Source organism: Agelaius tricolor, unplaced genomic scaffold (assembly GCF_023055355.1).
Source record: "Agelaius tricolor isolate 1412-34295 unplaced genomic scaffold, bAgeTri1.0.p SCAF_3, whole genome shotgun sequence".
Classification (NCBI taxonomy): domain Eukaryota; kingdom Metazoa; phylum Chordata; class Aves; order Passeriformes; family Icteridae; genus Agelaius; species Agelaius tricolor.
The window spans coordinates 50,297,694-50,325,454 of NW_027269263.1; the positions used below are offsets into that span (position 1 = coordinate 50,297,694).

Sequence of the window (27,761 nt, forward strand, 5' to 3'; positions counted from 1 at the left end):
TGACTCCAACCATGGACATCAAAATTGCAACAATCAAGTCTTTTTGCAGATCCACGGGTGGTGACATCTTTCCTCCTCACTATCTACTCTTGTCCTTTCTGTCTCTTTCTTTCTTCTCCTCATATATTTTCTTTGTCATATTTTTATAATTGTATAGAGAAAAAACAAAATGGCTACATACCTCATTTCCAGTGCAACCAATTTGTTTTAAAATAAACTTGCCTCAAAAATGTACACTGGTAATTCAGTGTCATTTTACTCTAATCCACCCCAAGGGATCTATTGACAAGAACTTCAGTTACCCTGCTGTAGAGGTTGGTTGTAGCACTAAGCTAGGAAGTAGTACACATTAAAATATTCAGAATAATAGGCATTTATTTTCAGTACTATTTTCATTAAATATTGGTATAATATATCCATGTCTGAGGTAATAAATTAAAAATAAACTCAAGATTTCAGTCCCATATTTGTGCTGCATATTTCTTTTCTACCATTATACATAATTTTGAAGCAAACACACACAGTCTGTAATTCTGAATGCAGCTAGGAATATTGTTTTACACAGTCACTTTTTGTTTCACTATAATTTTGCTGAGAATGGTTATTGCATGATACACTTTTAATAGACGTTTTAGTTATACTAGAGTTTTCTATTAGATCACACATATCGTAATTATAGGAAGATGGGCATGAAGATGTGCTTTGAGCCAAGGATGGCAAATACTGAATCAGTGATAGCACATACTGCAGCATTATTGTCTGCCTTCACTAGAGCCCAGATCCAGCAAAGCCATTTCAGTGTGTGCTTAGTTTTAGACATGAGTCATTTCAGTGTCATCCATGGCCTTAATTTTTGCTGAATCAAGGACTAGCCAAATCTGTAGAACTGAATTAATAGACTTCTTTAACTGTGTGTTATTTGAAAACAGGTTTGCTGGTTTCATATTTTGTAAGATATTTTGTAATGACCTCTGTGAGATTGTTCATATCAGTGAAGCACCCATGAAAGTTTCTAACCTGGTTCATAAATACACTATGAAAAAATAAGCAACTACAATGACTCTCTTCTACACATTTTGTTAAAAGTAACACCTGGTTTGAAAAGTTATTAAAGTAATTTTTTCCATGGTAAAATATATTTAAAAAAATAAACTCTTAATTTAATCATCTTCCATCAAACATATAAGCATGTTAAAGGGCGGGGCATAATTCAGGTATTTTCATTTATAAATGCAAGAGATTGAGTGTGTCAATCTTTTGCACTTAAATGCTGGTGGTAGTAAGGCCCTTTCAGCTAAGTCTTCATCAAGCCCAACATCAGTGAGCTAAATAAACAAACAAACACAAATTTTGCTTGCATATAACTTTTTCATAATCCTGAATTAAAAAAAAAATCCTCCCTGCTTAGAAAAGAACTCTTATTTAACTGCTGCCATTAAAAAGTATACCTCACTTCCATGTTAAGTTTAATCAGTGATTCTGAATGCAAAGGATTTAAACACTCACTAAAATTGCTGTGGCATGCCATTAGACTCTTAATGTTCATAAATTGTGCTAATTCCCATTTCAATCAGGAAGCTATAGTTTAGAGTTAGAGCTAATGGTTGTCTTACTGTTAAAGGTCTATTTCCACCAGATTTTCTTTATTCTATTTTGCAATGACTGACAGTGCTTATGATGTGATCCTGAAAAACCGTTTGGTGTTATTACCAGAAGCGATAGTCCGTGAGAAAACTCTCCATGCTCATGCAGTGAGTTGCATTGCTGGGGGAGGGACCATGGCCAGTGCTCCTGGGCCTGCCCTCAGTACTCCACCGAGCTCACCATGGCCATGGGCTCGTCAAACGTTGCCAGCCTGATCTGCTTCGGGGTGGGGATGGAGAGCATCTCCCCGGGCTCCGCCGGAGAGTGAATCCCATTGTCCATCATGCTGGACACCTCCTCCTCGTGGTCCTCGTACAGCGTGTTGATGTGCAGCAAAGGGTGGGCTGGGTTGCAGCTCAGAGCAGGTGTGGGCTCTGGCTTGACCTGGTTCAGAGCCATACTGGTGGCAGCAGCAGGGGTGGCTATGTGGTTGTGGTTGCACGTGACAAAAGCCGCAGCCGCGGGCACAGTTCTGCATGCCTCGGATGAGTACAGGATCTCTTTTGCAGGATGAGGGGTGTCTGCAAGAGAACAAAACAGACAGATGAAGGACAGGTAGTGTCTCACCATTCCAGTCCATCAGCGAGGAGTGTCCTGAACCAATAAAAGTCATTGGCAGTCTCGCCACTGATTTCAATGGGATCAGAAGAGGATCCCAAGCGGAATTTTCTTGGGACCCTTTGAGAAATCCAAAAAGGACTGTTTAAAAACAACAGGGTCGTAAGCTCAGGGAAACAGGACAAACAAGAAGTGGGGTTTCTAAATCTCACTCTTTTTTATGCATGCTCATGCTTCCTTATGTGAATGGTACTTTTGTAAAATGAAGGAAAAAAAAAAAACCAACTGAAAAGTATATTCCTCTCCTAGTCTGGCCAGTGTTTTTTAAATGGTATGATTTAATGTTTTGACAAATGCAATGACTATTGAAATCCACAGGATGGAACACAAAAGGCATTGATATTTTCAATGGGAAAAACCAGTGGTTACACATTGTAAGCCACTTGTCTTTAGAAAGAACTCAGCAATTTGTCATAAACTGAAGTCTTTTTCCAGAATTTATAAGTCTGCCTTACCTGATGGACTGCAATGTAGGTCTAATTCAAAAACAAAGTTGAAAATTTTTAATGTGAATAGGGAGTCACAGAGCCTCAAAACTCCAGTAATTATTCTTTGCCCTTAAAATATTCAAGCACTAATTTAGATTAAGGTAATTGAACCAGAAAACCTCAGCAGTTTTGAGGAGTTGAAATCAGAGCAGGTGACTGGATAAAGAATGCTGCAGAATAGCTCACATGCACATTGGGGAGTTGGAGGACTCTAAGGAGCATAGGGATTTGGAAGTGACAGAAACTTTTATACCTCAAATCACTTCTTTGCTGGGCAGTGGGGTGACGGTAGAGGTCAGTCTGTCGAAGCCCAGAGGGAGGTCTTAGCTTGTAATGAGATGAGAGCCATTGCTTTAAGTACGTACAGATTTTTCTGTAACTTCAACTGCATTGTGCTTCTTTCTTATGTCAGTAGCTTACAAAAATAAACAAGAAGATATCTCTCTATCAGTTTATTTACTGATCTATCACTTTTTGTAATGTTCAAATGGCTTTCCTCATCATCCCAGCTCATAGCAATTACTGATATATTTGAAACACTCCCTTGAGTTAAGAAAGGGACAGGCTTTACAGGACCCAGAGGGAACTGAGGCACAGAAAGAGCATCTCCTGTGAGGCCACACAGGAAGGGAATGGCAGAAATCCTGAATCCCTGACCAGCACCCACACTTCAGAACATCCATTCTCTGGTCCATGTAAGACACAGAGCAATTTAAAGTGTGTGTGAAGAACAATGTCAACAAGCTGAGTTTTGATTTTCTAGGTGACAAGCATAAGACAACCCCTGAGAGTTGGTAGTCTAAGAGATCTTTTTTCCACAGGCAGCTTTAACTGCCATTAGTAGTCTCCCACACACCCCTAAGGGGCTATTACTGCTCAGGGTACTGGTCATCTACCATGGCAGTTTCCATATGACTTGAAAATAAGGCAGGTTTGAAATGTGCCAGGTGCTGGTGGAGCAGGAAGGGTATCATGGAAGCCAAACTCTCCTCATTTCCTTGGCAAGGCATGCCCACAATTTTGTAGTTGTGAAAACCTGCTTACATTTGAAACATTACCCACACCAACAGCCTGAAGCCTGTTTTGTACAGCTCTACCTGTAACAACCCTTACCCTCCATACAGTTGTTAAAGAGAGAGAACCTCTATTTCTGACACCTGCAAACCTTGAGAAAACTAGCTATCCCCAAATCTAGCAAGGTAGGTCAAAACAGTTTCATAAACTCTGAGTTCCTTAAGATTGCTATGTAAATTATGGCCTGTGGAGGTGGAATGGGCATTATGGCATACTGTACCTTTGAGAGAGGAGGTAACATGCACTACAACATTCTCTTCCTGGTTTAAAAATCCACCCTCTTGGCTTTTTGACGTAGACATCGAGGGCATGGCTTGAACCTCTGGCTTGGGTTTTTTGCTACTGAGTATATATGGATGAACATCCAAGGAAAAGTGCCGTGTGTGCTTTTTTTCACTGCTTGTGCTTGGGATGGCGTTTGGCTCGCTCTTGTGAGCGGATGATTGCTGTGAGGTCTTTGCAGCAGACTCCAACAAAGGAGCTATAAGGCTGTCTGTCGCTGTTTTTCTCCGCACGGGCTTCGGCTTATCAGGCTTGTGGTTCTCAACCTTCATGATGGCCAACTGCTCCTTGAACGGCTGGGGAAGGGGATTGGTAGTCGGGATCCATTTCATCTTCTTCCTTGGCCTCTTAATGATGAGCTGTTCATTAGCATCAATGTCTGCTGGATCAACGCTCGGGTCTATGGTCTGGATCCCTGAATCCCGCATGGTTGGAGTGGCGTCATGGTTGGACTGGGCCAGCGCCGCAAGCAGCTGGCGCACCACGTTGTCGTACATCAGATCGCTCTCATTTGTAATGAAATCCAGACGGTTCAACGATTTTATGTGGTCCCTATTTTCATTACAAAACATGGCCAAAATATTAATATCACAAAACTGGGACTTCTGCCACTGTTTCTTGGTCTTTATTCCGACTTTGTTCAGTTTATCAAATATGAAGTTAGACTTGCGGAATATGAAGAGGTGAATCAAGTTGATGAGGATTATCAAGTTCATGAAGCAGAGGAGAACGATATCTACACCAGCAATAATCCGCTGGAGCTGGACAGATGGCAGTTTACAGTTCACTCTGATGTGCAATTTGGAGCTGCTTGTTTTGTCTGGAGGCTCACCTAGTGCACACGTAAATTCATTTTGCTTCTGTGTAGCATAGTAGGTGGATAAGTATGTGATTGGTATGATGCTTAAAAAGATGATGAACAGATGTCTTGCAAGATAAAGCTTAGCTAAAAAGTTACTTCGTCCTCTTCTTTCCAGATATTTCTCAAACAAGTTCTGCTCGGGGCTTTTTTCCTTTTCTGCATTCTCAATGATTTCTCTTTTCTCTCTCTCGGTTATCCCTGGGCCTTTGGACTGAATCTGTTTCTCTATTTTTGGTGCCCGCCCTTCAGCTGCACGGTGGTAGCAGTTATCGATCTCCTGAAGCAAAAAATTAAGCTCCGAAGTCAGTCGAGTGGAGGCCAGAAATTCCCAGCCCAGAGCTGGAATGTACATTATCCCAGCAAAAGCCAGCAGTGCATAAGGTAGGAACTTATGCTCAAACAAGGAGGGCCAGTGGCTGGCATCAACTCCTGGCAAGGCATCTTTTAATTCTGTCCAACAATATCCTCTGGCATACAAGGCTTGATCACGGGTGAAGTTGTGTGGTGTGTAACAGTATATTGGCTCCTCTGTATAACAGAGAGAAAAGTCACTGCTGTGCATTTAACCTACAAAAGGGGCTCTGGAAAATAAACATTTCAAATTATATCAATTTTATTTTACTGTATCTTCACATGACCATTAAGCCCTCCACACATCCTAACAAACCCTATGGCAAAATTATTTACCTGAAAGTTTTAGAATGACCCTGAGTTAGAAATGTCAGCAAGAAATACATATTTTGGTTTAATGACTTCTCTGAAAACAATATCCTAAGCAACTGTGACGTGAACTCTGTAAAGCTAAAAGACCTGATATTCACTTACAAAGCCAGTAGCTGAGGATGTTCCACGCAAATGGTGAAAATTATATGAAATTTAAGGTTTATCCCAGCTAAGAATTCTTCTATATAGAAATAAGTTAGATGTAGCTTAAGGCAATGTTTTTAATAATTATTAACAAAGTCAACTCATTTGATATGATAGAAAAAAATGAAACTCGAGATATACAAGGATTTGGTCAACTGTATCCCTCTCAGCTAATATTCTTGAATAAAAGTGTGACTGACCAGGACAGAATCTGGTGTGTTAACTATTCACCGGTATGAAAATTAAAATCTACATTTGAAACTTTAACTTTGGGATTTTTACACAATGTGTAATTAAATGCAACTTGCCCTCAGACAGTATTATGGAAGAAACAAATACTGTGGATCAAGAAAGAAATCAGACAAAGTAATGGGAGAGAAAGTTTAGCAAGGATTATTAAATTCACAGTGATGCAACTTTTCTCTCGGGAAATGCCTCAGTCACATTCTGCTGGAGGACAGAAAGGGTTTGTCAAAGGAAATTACATCACATACTTGTCTATTTTAACACCCCTTCTAAACATTTGTATTTTACCATCATCATCAGAATGTTGAGATAAAGGTCCTGACCCAGTAGATAAATTATGTTCTTACATGATAATTTTTTTTCTAGCAAGAATACATGAAAGAAAGAGAGAAAAACTTATGAAAGCTAAAGCAGCATTAGTTCCCTGAAGAACAACAACCATTATGAAGACATCCCATTCAAAGAGGAGACCATGTTTTCATGTTTTGACAGGTAGAACAAAGAGAATATATTTTACAGTGTTCTGGTACACCTTTAAAAAACTTCCCAGAATGAGACCCATAGGAGGAGGCATGCTCTCTTGACTTGAGAATCGCTCAAGAGCACCAAGCCTGCTCTGGCTCTGAATGTAGTCTAAACTTCAGATCAAGAACAGCTCCCTGGAAGAGCTTGGTGGCACTGTTCTCTTTATAATAAAAATGAAAAAAAAATCATATTGATATCAATAAATAGAATATTCAAAAGTAATAGACAGGCAACTCCCACTTATCTTTCTGGCTTAACAAATGACTCCTACTTGACCAGTTACTTTTTACATGTGAGCACAGCAAAAGTTAGTTCTTTGGTGTGGAGCTACAAACCTCCTCTGTGACCTAGAGAGAATTAATACTACCAACTTAAACAGAATTGACAGAATAAATGTTGCTACTCCAGACAGCATGTAAAGTGAGCATGCCCTGCAAATACTTTAATATCGTTTTTGATGACTACTTTAAATGAGCTAACTTCAGTCTCAGAGGATAGCTTAAAGCACTTCCATTTAGACTAATTTTGTGTACTTACAGACATATGCAACAAGAAAAATTCCCATTGACTCCCTTGATTTCATAATTATGCAGCCTCCCAACCCTACCCATGAAGGGATGCATACAAAATATTCAATCTCCTACTATCAATGACTTATTGTAGAATTCCCCAGGAGACCAAATAGATTCCTGTGTAAAAATGTTCCCATGGGGTAAAAAAAGGCAAAGCAGAATGCTATGTTTCTCATAAGCAGAAATTTTTTTTTAATTGGGTATCCCTAAGCCCAATAGAACTTTCCAATATGACACCAAGTTTTCTGTGGCAGACATGAGTTCATTTCTCCTAGGTCTCAACATCACAAATACTTGGGAAGATAGCAGCAAGCATTCCTACAAATCAGCCATAAGGATTATTTTTTGATTTCTGCATCAGTTACTACTATAAAATAAACTGATTAGTTCTTTCAGTTCTCTTCACTGAGACCCAAAAGACAGGGTGACCTTTGCCAAAACTGTATATATATACAACAACAATCCAATATCTTTTTCCTTTATAAATGAAAAAAAAACCAAACAAATGAAAATGTATTAACATTTTACATTTACATAGGACAGATCACTGATAGACTAACTGCACTCCATCCACTGCCACTGCTTTGGTGAAAAAAGTCTAAAGAGCTTTAGAATTCCAGTATGGACTGACCAGCTGCATTACAGGCTACAAAATGAGGCTGTCCCAAACAGTAGGAAAAGCAAACATCACTTGAGAGGAATTTGCTATCTTTTCCTCTGTTAAACTTGTTTTTATCTCACCTAATTGTCTGTGAGGTTGTAAAAGATCTCTAATTTATTTGGCCAGCTGAGCATGGTGTCCCACTCTTACTCAATGTTTTGTACCTTGTTGCTACTAGTCTAGTATTTCCTTTGCGTGTTTGCAAAGTTGGCATGATTTTTGTTGTATAACATGTAAATCTCAAGACCCTTCAGACAAAAATAAATCCTCTGTGGGACCAGTGGGGCTTCTGATAATTTATTGAAGTGAGAGCAGTGGGGTTCCAACAATATTTTAATCAAATAGTATTTTCTAATATAGAATCATAGAATCACAGACTGGTTTGAGCTGGAAGGGATCTTAGAGATTATCTAGTCCCAGCCCCCCTGCCATGGGCAGGGACACCTTCCACTAGCCCAGGCTACTCAAAACCCACCCAGCTTGGCCTTGAACACTTCCAGGGATGGGGCTGCCACAACCTCTCTTAGCATTATCTTTGAGCTATATTTACTGTCAGAGAATGTAATAAATTTTGGTAAAGTTATTCCACAGAGACATTTAGCTTAACCCTCTCATCACAGGACTTGACTCACAAAGCATTGCATCAAACCTAGAACCTCATTCCCCTAGAAAATGGCCCAGGCAACTGAGAAGAGAGGAATCCCCTTCTGAAGTGATTCAAAGCAAAATCATTTAGCTGTTGCCTGGAAAAGAACCTGTCTCTCTGCACTGACAAGAGGCTGCCAAGCAGGATCCACACCAGGTTTTGAGTTAGTTTTTGTGAATGTTCCCTCTTAGACAGTGGCACCATTTAACCTGGCATTTAGCAAACACCCTGAAGGTGTCTGATCCAGGTATAGCAGGGTATGGGACTGTTTCTTCTCCACTGCAGCCTGTGTCCATCATTAATTAATGAAAAAGAAAAACACCATGGCAATAACTAATCCTGTTGAAAGTTGGCAGATATTGACATGCAGATCTGATGAGGACAGCAGAGGAACACGTTGTTCTCACACATGATAACTCACTTAGCTGGGAGACCTCTGCTTAATGCACTTTGAAGAAGACACAGCAGATTTTTTTTGTTTGTTTTACAATGTTCTCCTGATAGGTAAGTAGCATTAAAAAAAGGTTGCAATGATTTTAAAATCACAGCTCTGGTGTGCAAGATCATGCAATATACAAAATGCATTTTCTTTAAACTTTATATTCATAAATATAGAAAGTTTCTACTGATACTCTTCTTCCATGCTGAAAATTCTTATGCAGTTTATGAAGGTCCTTTTTCATATAGCCATTCCAGCCACCATGAAACACAGCTTTTTCCTGAGATGCCACGGTTTAACTGTGTACAGCAATGAAGTAAAGTGTTGTAAAGAAAATTTTTAAAAGCTTAGGGAGCATTATTATGGTTGAGCACATTGGTCATCCTCTCAACATTGTCTAGTCTAAAGCCCATAAAAATAATCTGTCTCTCTGCTCCTTGAAAGATATATTCCTAGTAATTACTACATTGAAAAAAAAAGGCTTTGATGGTAATATGTGATGATTTTTTCATACTAACTTAAGCCTAAACATGCACACTAAGAAGCTTCATTTCCCTTTTTTCAATATGTCAGATGTTTTCAACAATTGTACATAAATACATTTTATCCTGCTCACTATGCACCTAAGTAGCTTCTAGAAATCTGCAGAACTGTCCTCTAGGATAAGGGATGAGAGAGATCTGACTGCATTTTTCAGACATGCAATCAAGATGAAATAAACAACACAGAATTACTTAGTTGTGTAATACAACTGATTGTGTTATGCCACTTGAGAAATTAAAATCCCTTGGCAGAGAAGTTTTTTCACATGCTTCATTCTGCAATATCTCAATTGACTTGAGGGAGGTACTGTGGTACAGAAGTCTTATCTCAGGGGAATGAAAGTGCATGGCTACAGAAGACACTCAGGGTAGGGAGAGGGATAATGGAAGGGGTTGTGCTCAAAAAAAACCTCTTTAGAAAGAATCCAGACAGTATGGAAAGGAGTGAAGTCAGAGTACTGAAGCAAAGAGCTGTCAAGTCTGCTGCTTTTAGAAAAGGATTGTAGAAATGCCTATGAGCTTCCTGCAGGCACACACTCCCTATGCTCCCAATCCAAGGTCAGCCACCTCCTTTCAGTGGTCCCCCAACCTCCATATACTTTAATATACGTTCAACTGTCCTCTTTGAGAGGCCTTGAATTAAACACCATTTTTTCAGGCTGCAAAATACACATTTAGAGTGCTTTGGTAGGCATTACAAAAAAATATTAATAATAAACAGTATATGCTCCTACATAACAGGGCAAATGATTTTTTATACCTAATGCATTCCCAGTGGAATAAAGTATATTTGCCAAAATATAAGCCATGATAACAAATTGTATATGCCTCCTGTGAATTCCAGCTTTTAGAATTTATTCTAGAAAAAGAAATCACTCTTCATTAATCTTCCCACTGAAATGCATTATTTAGCATTCCAATGCAATAATTGCGTAAAGCAAAAGGAACTGTAAAATTTTCCAACAGCAGACAGAAAAAACGAAACAGTTTTGAGAAAATATGATACAAAAATGTAAAAAGAAAAGAAAATTCTTGCAAGGCAAGAATTCAGTTCAAGGCAAAGGTAAGCATGCCTCTTGTGTGAAGATTTCTTCAAGGATCTGGTTAACATTCAGCATGACTGCCAGTACCCCACACAGGGTGTAGGCAGCACAGCTGGTGATCAGGTGCTGCTGAACAGGCTGCATCTCCCAGCCTCTGAAGAAGGGCCTAAACACTCTAGCTGGAGACCCCAGCTGAGTATCAGGTAAGGATAGTGATACCTACAGTTACTGAGTCAAATATACTGCAGACCCACACTAGCCTAGTGCTTCCTAGCAACTGGCACTCTGCCCTCTTGAAGAGAGCTCTAAATCATCCTCATTCCTGTGCCCAACCTGCCTCTGAAGATAAGCTGGCAATCCAGTCAGGATCTCTGAACACTCCTTGTGCAGTCCTCTCCACTTGTCTCCAAGGAGAAATCCAACATTTAGGTAGAATCTCTGAATCTCCCTGCCCATCACTTCCCAGTACCCACATTTCTAATAGACAAAATAAATTAGAAACTCCCTGAATTCAGCAATAAATGCCAGTGTTTAACAAGGGTATTCCTTATCATACTGCTTTGTGGCACATACATGTAAGAAATCTGCATACATGCCTCATTCATCTTGGGTACTAAAAGGATTGCACAAGAAAGCAGGTAGCAAACTGTTTATTTTTAGAAACAGAAATAATTTATTTAGTACTTTTTCAGCAATTTTTAAATGGAAAAGAAGAAATGTCCTGGATCCTCTTCTCTCTGGAAAAAAATGAATAAAGAACATTCATGTTACTGAGTTTGAAAATGTAGTCTAAGAAAGTAAAATATTATCTAAACAGTATATGTGTCTTCCCTTCCAGTCACACAGTCCACAAGGAATACGAAATTCTGCTTCAAATGATTTTAACAAATGCTAGCTAATACCCAAATTAACTGTCAGCAAAAGGAAAAACCCACTTATTTTAACTACTTTATTTCAACTACTTTATTTAAAGGATATTTAATGGTTAGAAATTAGTACAAGGTAAGGATGGATCCCTGAAATTAATTTTGTGTGTCATAGAGTCCTATTGAACTCACTGAGTTTACTCATATGAATGAGAAAACATCCATCAAACTAAACTTTAACTTAGCAAGCTAATTATTAAGAATTACTAGTTTTACTGAAATAAAGAGACAATACCTTTACCTTTCTTAGGGAATATTCTTTCCAGTCTGAATACAGGTTCCATGCCCATGAAGTCTTCCTAAGGTACAAATTTCTCCATGATCAGCAAAGCCTTTTTTGCCCAATCTCTGAAACCACTTGTCCTGTTTAAGAAAAAAATCTTGAAAAGAAAGTCCCTAAAAAATGAGACAGGAAACCACTGCTGCTATTGGGTTTTATTTGCCTAGAGTCTGTAAGGATTAGTCATAAAGAGTGAGATGTAGAGAAGCAATTTCAAAGACTGATTGGCAATGGCTCACCCTCAAGGGTAACTGAAGTGCAAGGGTAGCAGCAGGTCTCCCTGTATTTCCAACTTGGGTCTTTTTGCCTTGCAGAACTGCTGCTTGGACTGCATGTATTTTGGATCTGTAGAATCAATGAGTTAACAATGCACTTTCCTAGTGAAAATATAAATTTACAGAACCATATTCCCTGTATGTAATAGACTCTGGCTCTTCCAAAAGCAGCTGGTGTGCTCACCCTTACTGGAAATCTGAGGCTTCAGGCCTTGTACACCTGCCCAGGTTAGTGAGGAAGAACAGACACCTACTCCTGCTTGTCTGGTGAGTTGGAAGTAGCAACTGTTACAAGGAAGGTGCAGAAACACTTAAATGAAATCCCTTAGGCTGCTCCTACAGAGGAATGTGTCCTCAATCATGAGCTGCCCTCTACCGTGTAGTGGCCATGCAGCATGGTGGTAAAGTTACTGAAAAGAGAGCTTATTTATAGTGGCTGACTATTGGTGCCAAGATTTGAGGGAAGGTTAGATCTGAATTTAAAGGAATGTATTAATCTAAATATAATGAACGGAATTCAGCCACGCAGTCAGTCCTACAAAAGAGATCTGAATAACGTTTACTTCTAAATTTAGTGCTTGCATGAGGTGAGTGGAATTTCAGTGATGTACAGATCTTCTGCATAGGAGAAGTAGTAAGGTATGAAAATAATATTTTAATGTTTTGCAGAGGTCAAAAATTGCCTGCTAGAGATGGAACCCCAAAGCAACTACATGCAGTCAGACAGTATGATAACGAGGACTGCAGTAACTCCTGAAGGAAACTGCAAGAATAAATGCTGAAATGAAATGAATCATGAAAATCCAGTGAAACTGATGAGACATGAACCATGGTGGCTTCTTAAATCAAGGGTTGAGTACAAAATACAATCACAGAAAGCAAGAGGAAACAGCATGTTCTTTCTATTGCATTATTATTATTTAATGACCAGAAATTAAAAAGATGGCTTGTATTAAGTACCTCTTGGCATAAACATGGCACCCAGAAAAGTTCATATTGAAAAAGAAGAAAAAGACCAACAGTTAGCTCATTAGGTAACATTATGTTACTAACATAGTATTTAGAGGGCAGAAATGGCTGGTCTGCTGCTTTTGGAAAACTGGTTCCTCCATGTGTAGAGAAATTGGGTTTTGTGAAGCATCAGAACTGTTTTGATTCATCACAGAAGAGACAGAAGAATCCACTACCTGAGGCTCCCAAGGGCTCTGCCACTTCCAGCGTGGAGGGCTCCTGACCTCTGAGGAAAACATCAATCTCACAGAAGATAAGGTACCTCAGCCTCAAAATTTGAAATACTTCATCATAAAACTAAAATTAAACTGAAACTCCAGAAATAGTCCCTGAGCTGTGAGCTGCAAAAACCCCACTACACATCTCAGCACCTTGAGCCTGCATGACAGGCTTGGTGCCACCAAAGAAAGGCAAACAAATCCCCAAAGCTTGCTAACTATGCTTGCTATCATTGTGAACAGCTGCATCCCCATTCAAATGCAAGAGTATAATACAAGCCTGGGACAAAATCCCCAATGATGGAAATGTCTTTCCTGATTTCAATGTTTTTCTTAGAATAAATCCTGTATCATGTGAAAAAGAAGGAATCTACAAGAATTATGCTGGTCTGCTGTGAAATTATTCAGTTTTTGTAATTAAACATATACATGCATGAGGGTGTCCACTGCAGCTATTTTTAATACTGAGAGGACTCAAGGAACTCAGTGATGATGCAGATTCTTCCTGAAGACTTTTATAGATATAAGAAACTGAAATTTCCTCTACATCAGGGATGCATGATTTCTATATAGTTTAGAGAAAACAAAGAGCCTCAAATACTTCAGGGTAGCTTTGAAAAACAATCTTGACCTTACTCTTTATTTATTCACAAGGTTTCCTTTTATCAAAGGTGAATAAAATTAAGTAGCTCTTAAACAGAAATATTTTTGGCCATCTGTTCAAATCTGTTGGTTATCTGAAAGCATGTAGTAAGCTAAAATTCATCCGTATTTTGGACCTCTTCCCACATACGACACTTGAAAAAATGAAGGGGTTAATAAGGCAAACAGGTCATTAAAGACATAATTAAAAAATGATGATGTACGTGTGTTGATGAGGTCTAAGAAATGGAACTTATGACAGAAAAAATATCTGCAGTCCCTAGGAACTGCAGTGGAGTGATGTATGGCTCATGCATTTCCTCAAGAATACATTTCTATTCACCTTTCACCTGTGTAACTGCAAATCTTCAAATGATCAAAACTCACAGAGTCCCAGCTACTGTATCCTGTGCACACCTCGAGTTTGTGTGTGTGTAAAGGGCCCTTATCCTTTGGGAAAAATTCCATCAGCAATGCAAACAGCCAGCAGCCAAACTGCAGCCAGCCTGTGGGTGCTTGCATCATTTTAGCCCTTTTAAAAAATATGTGCTAAGAAGGCACTTAAGTGGTACTGCTACACTCCCTAAATTCTCTTTTCTCTGCTAGTATCACCTCAGAACAATTTCTGCAGTGGTGTCATCACTTTGTCATACACTAAACAATTTGGGTCTGTTCTCTTAGCACTGACAAAGTCACTTGGGAAAATGCCATCTTCACTTTCTTCAAGTGCAGTTGGAGAGAAAAAATGGAAAGTAAGATCAAAAGCCATCTATTAGGTAAGTCACCTAAATAAGCATATGTAATTATTCTGACGCAATTAGAAACAAATACAAATTAGAAAAGTGACCAGAAATACAAAATAAAACTCCATCTCATAATATAAAAATATGACATATACTATTTCAAACATACTGTAGGGTGAAAAGTGAAAAAAGACACTGAACTCATGCATATACTGTATTACACAGTAATGTAAGCATTGCTTATGCAAATGATTACAAATCAGAAAATATAACATAAAACCTTGAACTGATACTTCAGCCATTAAGCACTGTTTCCTTCCATTGTTTTCTTATGAAAATTTTCTAGCAGAAGGATGCTGAACTACACAACTGCTAAGAGACACAGAAATACAGTATTTTTGAACAACCTCTTTTGTATTTTGTAGGCACTGTTTTAAGAACCTAGCGTGAAAACCAATGCCAAAGCTTGGCTTTTGACTAAAGTATAAAAATCAACTGGATGAATGCTTTGCTTTATTTTAATAAAGTACCATCATTTAACAGCTCGGGTGGGAAAAGCAAACATGACTGCAATTTGGAAAGAATAATTCCCTGTGAATAGAAAGTGTGAGGCACTGTACAAGAGGGATATGACTTAGCAATACCATTACAACATCAGTTTGGAAACCAAAATATTTCAATATTGTGAAGAAAACACAACAAACCCAGCAATGCTATCTCCTTTGGAACCCACCACCCTCTGCAAGTTCTCCCTTACAGAGAGAACTTCCCACAGACATTATTGATGGGGTTGCTTCTCAACCCAGCACAACACTGGAATATTTAAAGCACTCACTAAAAACATTAGGTGATACAAAAGAACTAAACACCACGTCATGAAAGCCAAGTGTCTCTAAATCTACTGGATTACAGAACAGTGTCCTGGAGGTTCAGCAAATGCCATGAGACACTCAACAGCAGAGCTGCCACCTGCTGCTGGAGCACCAGCCTGTGTGTGCTGGTGCCATGGCAAAACCAGGGAGAGTCAAGGACAAAAAACATATGGAACACCAAACAGACCCACCTCAAACTGGCAGTCTAATACTCCACATTCTGTGCATTTTGGAAAGGAAGTGAAAATGGAAAGGCTGATGGACTGATCTTGTTTATCTGTATCCATACTGACCATGCCTTGACAAGACATACCAAAACTTTATAACTAAAAAAAGTTATAAACTGAAAACCAACACAGACTACAGCTGGACTAAGACTATGTACCTTAAATCTTTACCCTCTAAAATTTAATTAAATTTGGTGTATTACCATTTCTTTCACTAAATATTAACCTAAGGCAGACTAAGGTTAACAAAGAAACACTTCCAATAAAAAGAATCCCAAAACCTTTATCATAGAAAAGGAAAGAATCCAGGAGGCTTCAATGCAGCTAAAATGGAAATACAAAAGTAACAAGCAATAAAATTTGCTTTACCACCAGGCAGTACCAGTATGAATAGTCACCTATTCCTCCACTGGGACAGTGCAGTACTATCAAATCTGAACTCTCTGTTCATACTGGTTGTATTTTACTTCTAGTTTGCACAGTAATAACTAACTGCTAGGAAATAAAAAGCTTGGTATGAGAAATCAACCCTCCAGAGAGTCAAATACAAGCATGGATCTCTGCAAAGCACTATGTACACATCTGCATGACTGCTCCAGAAGATGCCTCAGACTATATGGGGTGTGATGGGGGTTATGTCACTGTTCTGATGGGGGTTATGTCATGTGTTCTTTCAAACACATTTGCTCTCATATTTAAATAAAAAAATAGTTGTTATCTTTAAATCAGTAATTTTCAAACAAAAACAGAGCAAACCAAAGTTCCCTTGGGACAACTCACTGTATACACTGTTACCTCAACAAGGACACTGCTATTGGAGAGATATCCTTTAGCCTATGCTGGCTCCTGAGAGCCCTCTGACTCCAGGAAAGCAGAAAACTCATAGTTAAATACAGATTCCATCCACTAGGTGAGACAAAATGCCTCAAAAACTTTCTTTAGTATCCTCAAGGTCATCATACATTGGCCTCTAAATAGAGGATATTCTAGTTTTATATGAAGTCCATTCATGGTTGAGTTTTAGAAAGGGAAATAATATTCATTCTTCTTTTGTGAGTGATCATGTGGGCTTTCTTTGTGTTGGGTAGCTGAATACCGCTCCTAGATGACTTTATGATGATCTTATGCTCAGTAAAAATAGAAAAGATTTATAGATTCATAGATTTATTTTAATTAACTTTCTAGGGGTGTCCTTTCTGGAATCACACTGGTTTGCTTGAAAACCAAAGGAGAATTAGGAGACTCAGAAATGACACTATAGGAGGTTAGCTACATGACTCCTGTGAAAAAACTTTAGGAAGTGGCGGCCAGTGCAAGAATCGTATTTTACTTCAGCCACCAGAGTGAACTCTTGTCCCCACTGAAATCAATGGTCAAGCTCTTACTGCCTTGTTTGCAGCCTGAATTTGACTTTCAGGAGCACATCCATAGCAGTGTGTCTGCCCTTTGCCTTTCTCCTGCAGAGAGCTCCCAAATTCCCCCCAAATGCACCCCAAATACTTCACTACTAGATGGCAATCTAGTAGTGAAGTATGCAAACAAAACCTTATCTCCCAATATATTTTAGCTACATTACAGATTCATTTATATAGCAAAAGCACACCAGGGATGACAACCCCTCTTTCCACCTTGAGCAGACTGTAAGGACACCAAGCACCCAGGGCTGCACAACACGGAGCACGTTGAGAGCCCTCCCCTCTGTCCTCATGAGACTCCATGTGCAGGACTGGAACCCTCTGCATAGGAAACATCTGCCCCAGTGAGACCATGAAATCATCAGAGGGATGGAGAACTTCTATGACAGGCTGAAAGAATTGGGGCTGTCCAGCCTGGAAAAGAGAAGGTTCCAGGAAGACCCTACTGAGGCCTTTCAGTACTTCAAGGAGGCTTTTGAGAATGATGGGGACAGACTTTTAGCAGGGCCTGTATCTCAGGACAATGGTTTTAAACTGGAAAAGGGTAGCTTTAGATTGAGCACAAGGAAGAAATTCTTTACTGTGAGGATGGTGAGGCGCCGGTACAGATTGTCCAGAGAAGTTGTGGATGTCCCATCTCTTCAAGGAACTGCTCAAGGCCAGGCTGGACGAGGCTTTGAGTAGCCTGGTCTAATGGAAGGCATCCATGTCCATGGCAGGGAGTTGGACTATATGATCTTTGAAGTACCTTATGACCCAAATAGTTCTATGACTTTATGATAGAAGAAAAGCACAGTATCTAATTTAAAGTATTTTGTAACACATTAAGCTCAGATGAACTGTGATTTTTTCACAATATTGGCATAGTATCTGCTAAACAATTAGGTCTTGCCTCTTATGCTACCAAAACAGTAATTTGTCATTAAATTTCTCAAAAGAAATGTAAAGATCAGAACACTCCAACTCAAGGGCAAATAAATCACTTACATGAAGAGCACATGTGTTTACCTAAACAATGACTTTGCACGTGGCACTAAAACAACATAATTAACTAGGCAGCCACAAGCAAAATAGAGTATACAATATATTATACTACACACATAATGATTTTTAAGGTTGTCAATTACAATCTTTTAAATAAACACCATGCTCTTTCTTTGTCCTCTGATGTAGGGCTGAACTTTGCTTTAGTTCATGCTTCCTTGCAGCCTCTGGCTCCAGCAGACTTACTGCAGCTTGGGGACTCCCAGCTTCCCAGATGATGGGGTGCCTTCTGCACACCCCCAGGGCAGGATAATGACCAATTCTCACCAGGCTTGTTGCACAGACTGTACAGCTGGTCCTGACTTTCAGCTACACTTGGCACACAGATAAACTAGATAAGAGGCACTTTAAGCTACACTTGGCACACACATAAACTAGATAAGAGGCTCTGATCTCCTCTACCCACTGATCATGAGGGTTCTTCCAATCCTCAGCAAAAAAGTTTTGAGAAACCACTGCTTTTAGACAACTACATTTTCATGTCTTGTGTGCACACACCCTTGTTCCAAAAGCTTTACCAATACTGATTAAGTAAGATGGTATAGACCCAAGAAAAGGGGGCTGTTTTCAGTTTAGTGGCATGATGGTATCTTCACATAGCTTGCACTGGGTATCATTAACAGAATGAGAAATAATGGTAAGTATCAGATAAGCACACAAGGGCCCAAAGCAAAGTTTGGGAAGCTATTATGATATTCACAACCAAAAGGCAGTAGGTACCTTACTCAATTTCATCAGCAAAGGTTGTACTTGCATAGCTACTATTTAAATTGCACAGAAGGAGCAGTATTCAAAGCAAACAAAGTTAGATTTTTTTCAAGATTGGTGACAGTGTATGGGTGAAACCACACAAACTGTAGAATCAGTAGTAAGCATGAATCCAGCTGAACTATTGTTATTACCATGGTCAGTATCTCTGGACATGCATGATTTAGCAAAGAAGTCTGAGTAAATACTGTTTCATTAAAAGAGCAACATCTAATTAAGATCACATTAAAATTAATGCAAGTTTTGCTCTTGAACTCTGTGGAAGCAGAAATGAATTCATTAACCTGGAACTCTTCTTCAACTTAAGCTTAAAAATTATCTATTTAGATTTATTAGATCCTTAGACCTTTTCTGTTACATTCTCTTGCATAATTTTTTCCTTTTCCCATATTACTTTTCTAACTGAGACCATCTGAACAAACATGACATCATATGAGAGAAGAATGATATCCCATGTTTTCCCAGAGATGTAAAGGTGTTTTCTGTGTCACCTTATAAGTTTTGTCCTGGCAGGACACAATAGGCTACTATTATCTATCTATCTAGACAGATAATCTATCTATCTTACTGGGTCAAATCAGCATACACAGCCCAGAAGTAGACATAAGTGACATTGCTTTTAGTCCTTCTGAAAAACAAATCTGGAACACAACTGTGAGCCTAGGTAACAGTCTTCCACAGCACAAAATAAACTCAACAGCAGAAGTATAGGCAGATGTGAGCAAATTCAACAGGCCCTCTTTCTTCTGTATGTGTGTGGACTACAGTTTAGCCTTGCAGAGGGACATTCACTGCACAAATCTGAGTGTCAGACTTGACACTTCTCTACCATCTGCAGCCTCAGATGAGTTCTTCACATGGAGCAAGCTGCTGCTGTGTGACCAAGCAGGGAGGCATCAAGGGGCTTCTGCTAGCAATCCTGTCCTATGTCAAGAACACACATGAAGGGGGCATGACCTTGCCTGCATCCAAGGCTGTCTTTAGGTCTACTCAAATCTTTGCATCTCAAACAGTACGAAAGCATATATGTAAGCATGCACTCTTGTGAGCTGCTGTAGGATTGCCTTTTTATTGGCTTAGTTCTCTGCAGAGGAAGTGATCACAAAACTTTGGCATCCCACAGATGACCTTGAAACCTGTCTTTCAGTTGCTATGAAGAGCCAGATTTCATGTACCTGTAAACATGGTTTCTCCAAGATACCTCCAGAAGAGCATCCAAAAGATGAGGTTCTTACTAACTGTGGCTGAAGATCTTGAGCTATAAAACTATTTTTTAAAAAACTGAGGTAGATTGAGAAAGTTTTAACTATAATTAAGAAAAATCTCCAGACTCCATTTGTAAGCAGTTATACTGCCAGGTGATTTAATTCACTTAATAATGAAAACAAGTATTAAGGACTGGAAGTCAATCCCAAAGCAGCATGCAAAGCAAGAGCCTGATTCTGGTATGTTTAAACTGGTTAAGTATAGCCAATTCTCACCAACCTCACAAGCTACAGACTGCCAGGTCAGTCCTGCATATTAAAGCACCAATAATTTCCCATGGATTTTCAGTATGGAGCTTCAAGGGACACTAAAAGCAGTCATGCACTGGCAGCTACACTCATCAAGCTACAATCCATACAGCAAAACAATGTTTACACATGTGCTAGTGGCCCAAAAGGTGCCATAACAGTTTACTGGATCGGTAATTTTCGAGGCTCACTAAAACTTGATCTTCTGAGGCTGGTGGTGATGGGCATTCAAACCAGGCTTTTTAAACTGTTACCAGTTTATGCAAGATGACCCTCAGCAGAAACGGATACCAGTGATTTCCACTGTCACAATCTGGCAAAGCACACTGCATGGGGCTCCATATATAGTATCAGTCTCCAAGAAAGCATCAGCCTCTCCCTGGTAGGCTGTGTTAACACTCACGCTGTAGAAGTAACATCAGGACAATGCCTGACATCAGCCAGGGTCCAGCTCAGGACCGGTCCAGGGTCTGCCTCAAGCATTATTAACCTGCTCTGTCACCCACGCCAGCTCTCACCTGCTGCTGGGCAGCACCAGCACCGCCCCACCCCTCGCCTGCCGGCCAAGGCAAGAGGCAGCAGCTGTCCCCGTTAGGGACCGGCCTGGACGGCGACACCACGACCCTGCCCAGCAAGGCGACACCGCTGTCCTGCCCGCCACGGCGAGGGGCAGCGGCGCCTCCCGAGCACAAGCGGCCCTCGGGCAGTGGCACTGCCGCCCTGCCGCTGTCCCCACCCTGCCGCTGTCCCCACCGCCACGGCGAGGCTGGCTGACATCTCCCAGCACCAGCGGTCTCGTTCAGCATGCACTGGGACACGAGCCTGCCCGTCCTGCCGCCCTTACCGGCAAAGTTCTTGGTGAAGACGAGGGTGACGAGGAGGATGGGGATGAGGACGGTCCCGATGGTGACCACGCGGTCGAAGGGCAGCTCCAGCTTCAGCTGGAGCAGCAGAGCCGCCAGCGCGCCCGCCTTGTCATCCTGCTGCCCCGGCAGGATGAGCTCCTTCAGCTTCTCGCCCGCCAGCAGCGCCGTGGCCATGTCGGGGTGGTTATCGATGATGTGTTGCATAAGCAGCGGCGGCGGGCGGCCTCACGCCGCCGGGCTTCCCCGGGGACGGGCGGCGCCCGCCCGGCCTGCGGGGACAACACCGACAGCGGTGACGGCGGGGCCGCGGCCGGGCCGCGCTGCCGCAGCGGCCCCGTGCGCTCCCCCGGCCCCGCGGGCCCGGCGCGCAGCCCCCGCCGGCCCGGGCAGCGCGGGGCGGGCGGCCGCGACCCCGGCGGCAGCGGCTGTGCGGCGCACGGCAGCCCCGCTCCCCGCAGCCGTGCGGAGCCAAATCACGGGAGGCGGGCGGCGACACGAGATGCCCGGGGACAGCTGTGCCATTAAGCGCTGCCTCTGCTCCGCAACCCGTGCCGTACAACAGCGGCGCAGCAGCCATGCAAGCAGGCAGACCGGAGCCGCCTCCCGAAGTGCTGCAGACAAGGAAAGGGGCATTTACCTGGCAACTTCGGTTCCCTCGGCTCCCGGGGAATGGTGAACAAAACCGATGGCGGTAGAGAAGAGCGGAAGACGAAAATAAACTTACACTGGACCTTCCTTCCGAAAAATGGTCCCTGCACCACGACAAGTAATGAAATCGCTCCGGGCTCGGAGCGGGAGGTGGCCGATGTACTGATGCACGTTACAGCAGCGGGCGGCTGGCGCTCGCATGGAAATGCCCGCCTGCACCGAGCAGCGAGAGCGTGCGGAGCAGTTCAAGAAGGGGCTCGCAGCCGTGTGGAGGAGGCGGCGGCAAGAGCAGCCCGGAATGAACTGCGGGAACGCAGAGGTCCTTTAAGGCATCCCAGCGAACAGCTGGAGCCTGCGGAGCCGGGCGCGGCCGCAGCAGGGCGGCCGGGAGCGGCGCGGCCGCAGCAGCCGGTGCGGCACAGCCCATGCGGGCTCCGAGCGCAACACGTCGCGGCGGCGGCCCCGGCGCCCGCGTCCCCGCAGGAGCCACCGCGCGGCGGCGGCACCGCGCATGCGCCGGGCGGCCCGGGAGCTCGGCGGGCAGCGGCGGCCCCGGGAGGGTCCCGGGCACGGCCCGGAGGGACACGGGCGGCACCGGGAAGGGTGGTCCCGGCAGGACGGGGCGCGGGCTCCCTCCCTTCTCCTGCCCGGAGCCCGCACAGGGCAGCTCAGTCTCGGGTACGCGGGAGCTCCCGCGGCTGAGGGAAACCCTCACCCAAGCGAGCCCTGAAGATCTTGGATCTGCGGGCACGTCAGGATTTAAGTGCTGCCAATAGAAGGCACTTCCAGATGCTGTCTTTTTAAAGCACATCTGGGTCGGCCACACCTGGTAAAACAGCCTAGGAGCAGAGGGCAGCTTTCACCCACAGCCTCTGATGATGTCCAGACATGTATTTTCACAGATGGCCACACCTTGCTGTCCTTCCCTGGAACAGGCTGGGAACGGAGCACGCATTCACACTCTGAGAAAAAGCTACACCACACAGCATCAAAGGAGGCCATATGTGCTGCATCATAGCCTGCAGCAATGGTGTAAAAAGCTCCAGGTCACGGATCCTGCTTCTTGTTTATGGATTTTATATTTAGCACTACTTAGATAAAAACCAGAGATAAATATTGCTGATATTTCTCTCAAAGATTTGCAGTTGTCATCTGCAACTCACATGAGTAAGGCAGGGATTTTTTTCTTTGCCTTGACATTTTCATTTCCCTGGTCACTGTGAACAGTATGATGGTTGTGTTTATTATTCAAGTTTAAATATTAGGTGCAAGCTTTAAATAATACTTCTTGGCAGGGGTCCTTCCATCCAGGCAGGGAGATAATGAGCAAGGCAAGAGGGATGTCCTGACAGTGACTGAGCAAGATCCCAGGCAGCAGACACAAAGCTGTCAGTGCCACATGCTCCTGAAGAATACTGAAGATCAGAAGGCAAGAGAGCCTAAACCTGAACCTGTAACCATCACTTGTTTCATTTTCCCTGCATCTAATCCTTCATGGGCTCTGCCTCTGTTGGTTTTCTGTAATGACTGACATGCAGTATCTGCCACATAAGCAGAAGGCTGGGAGTAGAGGTTCCCTTTTCTCACCCCCTTGTCCAGGTACAGTGGGCACTTGTGATGTAGTACAGAGAGTTCTTGGTCACCAGCTGTACCCTGAGCAGGGCAAGGTGGGAGGCAGAGCAGTGAGGATCCTGGTGTGGAGAAACTGGGAACAGAGTACAGCCTGTGTTGTTCCCACAGCTGAGGAAAAGTGGGGACAGTTTCTGGCTCAGGCTGCAAGCCTCAATAATCCTAGCTATCTGTGATGAGAGATAGATGCATCAATTTCTCTTGCTCCAGCTGCATTTGGAGTAGATTTGTATTTTATCAGCCTCTAATAAAGAGATTTCCATTCCAACAAAAAAGAACCAGAATACCTTATGCACTTGTTACTGCTGCTGCCACAGGGATGATACTGAGCATTGCACTGACAGCCTGAGGGAGCACAGCTGATGTGCAAAACTTTTGCTCAGACTTTCAACACTGTAATTGTCTCCCCATGATTTGTCTGCTGTTGACAATCTCGTCCTGCTCCTTGAGACTGCAGCTGAAAGACCACTTTTCTAATTATCACTGTGTCATCTTCTTTTTGAATCCTCTTTCACCCATCCACTTACTTAATTCAAAACAATCAGCTTGCTTTTTATTTTCAGAAACTGCCTGTGGTATTTCTCCTATCTTCCCCTACCTCAGCCCTTAGCACTCATCTGCTGTCTAGATGCTGACTCTAGATGCTTGCTCATGTTTTTCCATGAAGAAATAATGCCAGCTCTAGTAACCATTTCTGAGGAACCTTGGTCTAAACATCTACAAACTTTATGAACTTAGGAGCAGCCATCTAGTCCCCTACATCTCCAAATGTGGCTGCAACTGGTCAGTTAAGGAAGTGTTAAAATGAGGTAGCCTGTGTTGATGCCTTTCCCTAACTGTCCCAGCTTCCAACAATGTTGGAATGAGGGAATTTCCTGAGCTTGTGATGGTCTGATAACCCCCAAAAGATCTCAGGGTACTTCTTCTGGTCTCCTGTTGGGACTGTGTAAATTTCTGGCATCTACAGCCTCTTTATTAAAGAATAGCAAAGGCCTACAACCTGTGGTATCCAACCTACCTTGTTCTGTTTGCTCCAAAGGTAATCAAATCATCAAATTAGACAGGCCCCTATGGGAGTGTATCTGGATCCATCCCTGCCCATCTTTTCCATGACGCATATACTTCTGTAGACATCTACTATATCTTCCCTTTAAATTATATCTAGTTCCACATTTAATATCCAAGGCATAGAAGACTAACCATTAATCAGACACTCTGCTTTTAACATAAATGTGACATCCACGAGTGATTAAAATTTCTCTTATGAAGCTTGCTTCATTATAATGCCATTATTTGATTTAATCATATTGATTTTGTAATCCTGCTTTGCAAGATTATGTCTGTACAGCAAGCCAAAGAGAGAGGCAAGATGGAATGGTATGTCAGACCAGAACATGGGTAAACAAAAACCTGTAGCAAGGCAGAGTGTGGGACATGGAAAATTACTGTCACAATTTACAGATAAACACCACAGCCAAGTTTCTCAGTAATAACATCCTGGCATGTATGCTGCTGGGTGATCTAGACAATAATCAGGCTGTGATAATATTCCTGGGCTAATAAATATTTCACAAGTTGCTGGTAGGGTCAGAAATTGATTTACAGATCAAAGTGAAAAGTCATGTGAAGGAATTCTAATTAGTTCTAACAAAAGATCAAAAAAGAAGTATTATTTTTTTAGTTTGAATAAATCACTTTTTATCACAAAGAAAATACTGATTATTGAAGCTAAAGTGTGGGTCTTTTTTAAGTCTTATTTTCTGCAGTTCTGAGGGTTCATAAATTCAAAAGCAAACGAGAAAAACTGAGATTGATTTCAAATTCTGACAGGGACACTTGTAGCACCTAGAATTTACCTTCTAAGCAGAGGGATACTACCTCTAGATGTGGTGTGGGGTTTATCTATCCAAACACGAAGGTGCCTGAGTGAGATATTGCAGAGCACTATTCCTGAACCATGTAGGAGGAGAAATAGCTAAATGTAACAGTGCAGTTCATGTGACCAAACGTAGATGTTCTCTTCCAAATGAGATGAATCATTTACACATTGTAGGTGTCCAGAGTTTACACATGAATCCCACTGACTGTCTCTTATATTGCAGCTTGTCTTGGCTTAGCCATTTCCCCAAGGGTGACTGTGTGCTGTCCTTGTCCTTATCAGTTCCCAGTAACATGAGAATTGCTGCCTTTTAATCTGAAGGCTTTAAAATTGGTCATGCTACCATGAATCTTTCATGCAGTTCCTCACGCCGAATTTATGGAAAGGATGCAGTTTCCCTGTTAACACTGTCAAGGAGCAGAAGGACTAGGAAGCACTTGTGGAGCTTTTCTTACCTTCAGGCAGGGCTGTGACTCAAATCCATGTGGTCTTTTACCCCATCAGCCCACCCAGGGGGTGGTGTGGCCCTGCACAGCCCAGCTCCTCCCGTGCTGGCAGGGATGCTCTCCCCAGTGCAGGTTTGCAGTCAGTGCTGCCATGGCTGTGCAGGTGCTGTCTGTGTGAGCAGCAGGCACAGCTTTGGTGAGTGCAGCCTTGCCTCTGCAGAGCTCCCCGTGAGACAGGACTGTGTGGGGTTGGAAATGGCAACTGGCAGATGGCAGGGAGCTGTGACTGGGTCTTAGCTCAGAGGTGATGGTTTTGGTGGTAAGTGAAGTGAGATGCCAGATGATAGTGAAAAGGAGCAACTGGCAATGCAGCCTGGCATTTTGGCAGTAGCAGGAGGCTCTGTGTTCCCTGGGAAGAAAAAGTGACTCTTAACAACAAGATGTGATATGGTTGCTGACATCAATGAAGTATTTTTTGCTGCAATGCACATCTCCTTGCTAGTGGGTCTCTTCTGAGGTTTAGAGTAGAATAGACCATTTCAGATTCAGTGAACATCTAGTCCAGCTGCCTGACCATTTTAGGGCTGACCAAAAGTTAAAGCAGATTGTTAAAGGCATTGTCAAAACACCCCTAAAACACTGACAGGCTGGGGGCATCCATCACCTCTCTAGGAAGCCTGTTCCAGTGTTTTCTCACCCTCTCAGTAAAGAAATGCTTCCTAATGTCCAGTCAAAACCTCCCCTGGGACAGCTCTGAACCATTCCCATGGGACCTTACCACTAGATACCATGGAGAAGGGATCAGAATCTCCTCCTCCACCTACCTCCTCAGTAGCAATGAGGTCACCTTTCAGCCTTTTCTCCAAACTAGAGAGGCCTGAAGTACTCAACTGCTCCTCAAAGGACATTCCTTACATGCCTACTGTGAGCCAGAGACTCAAACATGAGTCTCAGACTTCAAAACCAGCTAATGCCACCATGGGAACCTGGAGGGTAACTGAAGCTGCTCAAGGGCAAAGAGATTGTATAAGCACAAAATGGGTTATTCTGTTGCTCTGGTATGCAAGCTGTCTCTGCATAAATCAAGAAACTGCTTGGCTTAAATAGCTAGTAGGGAAGTCAAGGCTGAAGTAAGATCACATATTTCTGTTCAAAAAGCATATGGTATAGAGGAAATGTAACCAGCTTGAACGAGGGTCTAAAAGGAGTTTTGGGACTATCTAGATAGCATAGCAGTATAAGCAATACCATATTGGATCAAAGGTGCCTGGAAACCAGTGTTAGAAACACCAAATTTGGGTGTGGATATAGCAGAATTGGGACCACTAAGGAAAAAATAATCAGAAGCATGTCATTAAATAGGTCCTATTTGTCTGGGAGGACCCTAGGCAGAGAAAAAAAGGTGCAGGGTTGGTGACAAGGTAGGTTCAGGAAAATAACCACTAGGAATTAATTAAATAGGAAAAAAAAAAAAAAAAGCCCAGGAAATAATTAAAAAAACCCAGGCATTAGGAATATTCCTGTGGACAACAAAGAGGGATGAGATATTCTGGTTCTAGAAGTGTGAACACCTACAGTGGTAAAGCTATTCTGTGACCCAGGTCCCCCAGGATGGCAGACAACACCCCTAAGAAAATAACCTCCTGCACTCTCATCAGGTCTGTGACCAAAAGACTTGGTGTGCAAGGGTGGGGTGAGGAGGGACAGGCTTGTGCCCTCATAGTAAGTGGAAAAGGGAAGGGAATTGTGGCATGATGGAGCTTGCACAGCAGTTGTGAATTAGCAGTATGAGTAACAGGCAACAGAATTGTAACTCAGAATTGTAAGAATTGTAACTCACAATTGTAAG

General features: G+C 42.2%; 1 protein-coding gene and 1 long non-coding RNA gene across 8 annotated transcripts; both read right to left on the reverse strand.

The window, feature by feature from the left end:
* Positions 1-357: 357 nt before the first annotated feature.
* On the reverse strand, positions 358-22,086 carry PANX2 (pannexin 2). Of its 7 annotated transcripts, none has more exons than XM_071423816.1 (5): positions 21,948-22,086; positions 21,289-21,579; positions 4,045-5,496; positions 3,004-3,077; positions 2,028-2,165 (listed from the first exon to the last, which is right to left on the reverse strand). In XM_071423816.1, exons 2-4 carry the CDS (start codon positions 21,512-21,514, stop codon positions 3,046-3,048), a joined length of 1,710 nt encoding a protein of 569 aa, XP_071279917.1. In that variant the 5' UTR covers positions 21,515-21,579; positions 21,948-22,086; the 3' UTR covers positions 2,028-2,165; positions 3,004-3,045. The 7 variants fall into 7 exon arrangements, 6 of the variants coding, with proteins under 6 accessions (XP_071279913.1, XP_071279918.1, XP_071279915.1 ...); XR_011678673.1 differs by having other exon boundaries at positions 2,091-2,165; positions 3,004-3,165; XM_071423812.1 differs by lacking the exon at positions 3,004-3,077 and having other exon boundaries at positions 358-2,165.
* LOC139588440 (uncharacterized) lies at positions 11,916-15,584 on the reverse strand. Its single transcript, XR_011678674.1, has 2 exons — positions 13,594-15,584; positions 11,916-13,551 (listed from the first exon to the last, which is right to left on the reverse strand). It is a non-coding gene; the product is annotated as an uncharacterized lncRNA (long non-coding RNA).
* Positions 22,087-27,761: the final 5,675 nt, after the last annotated feature.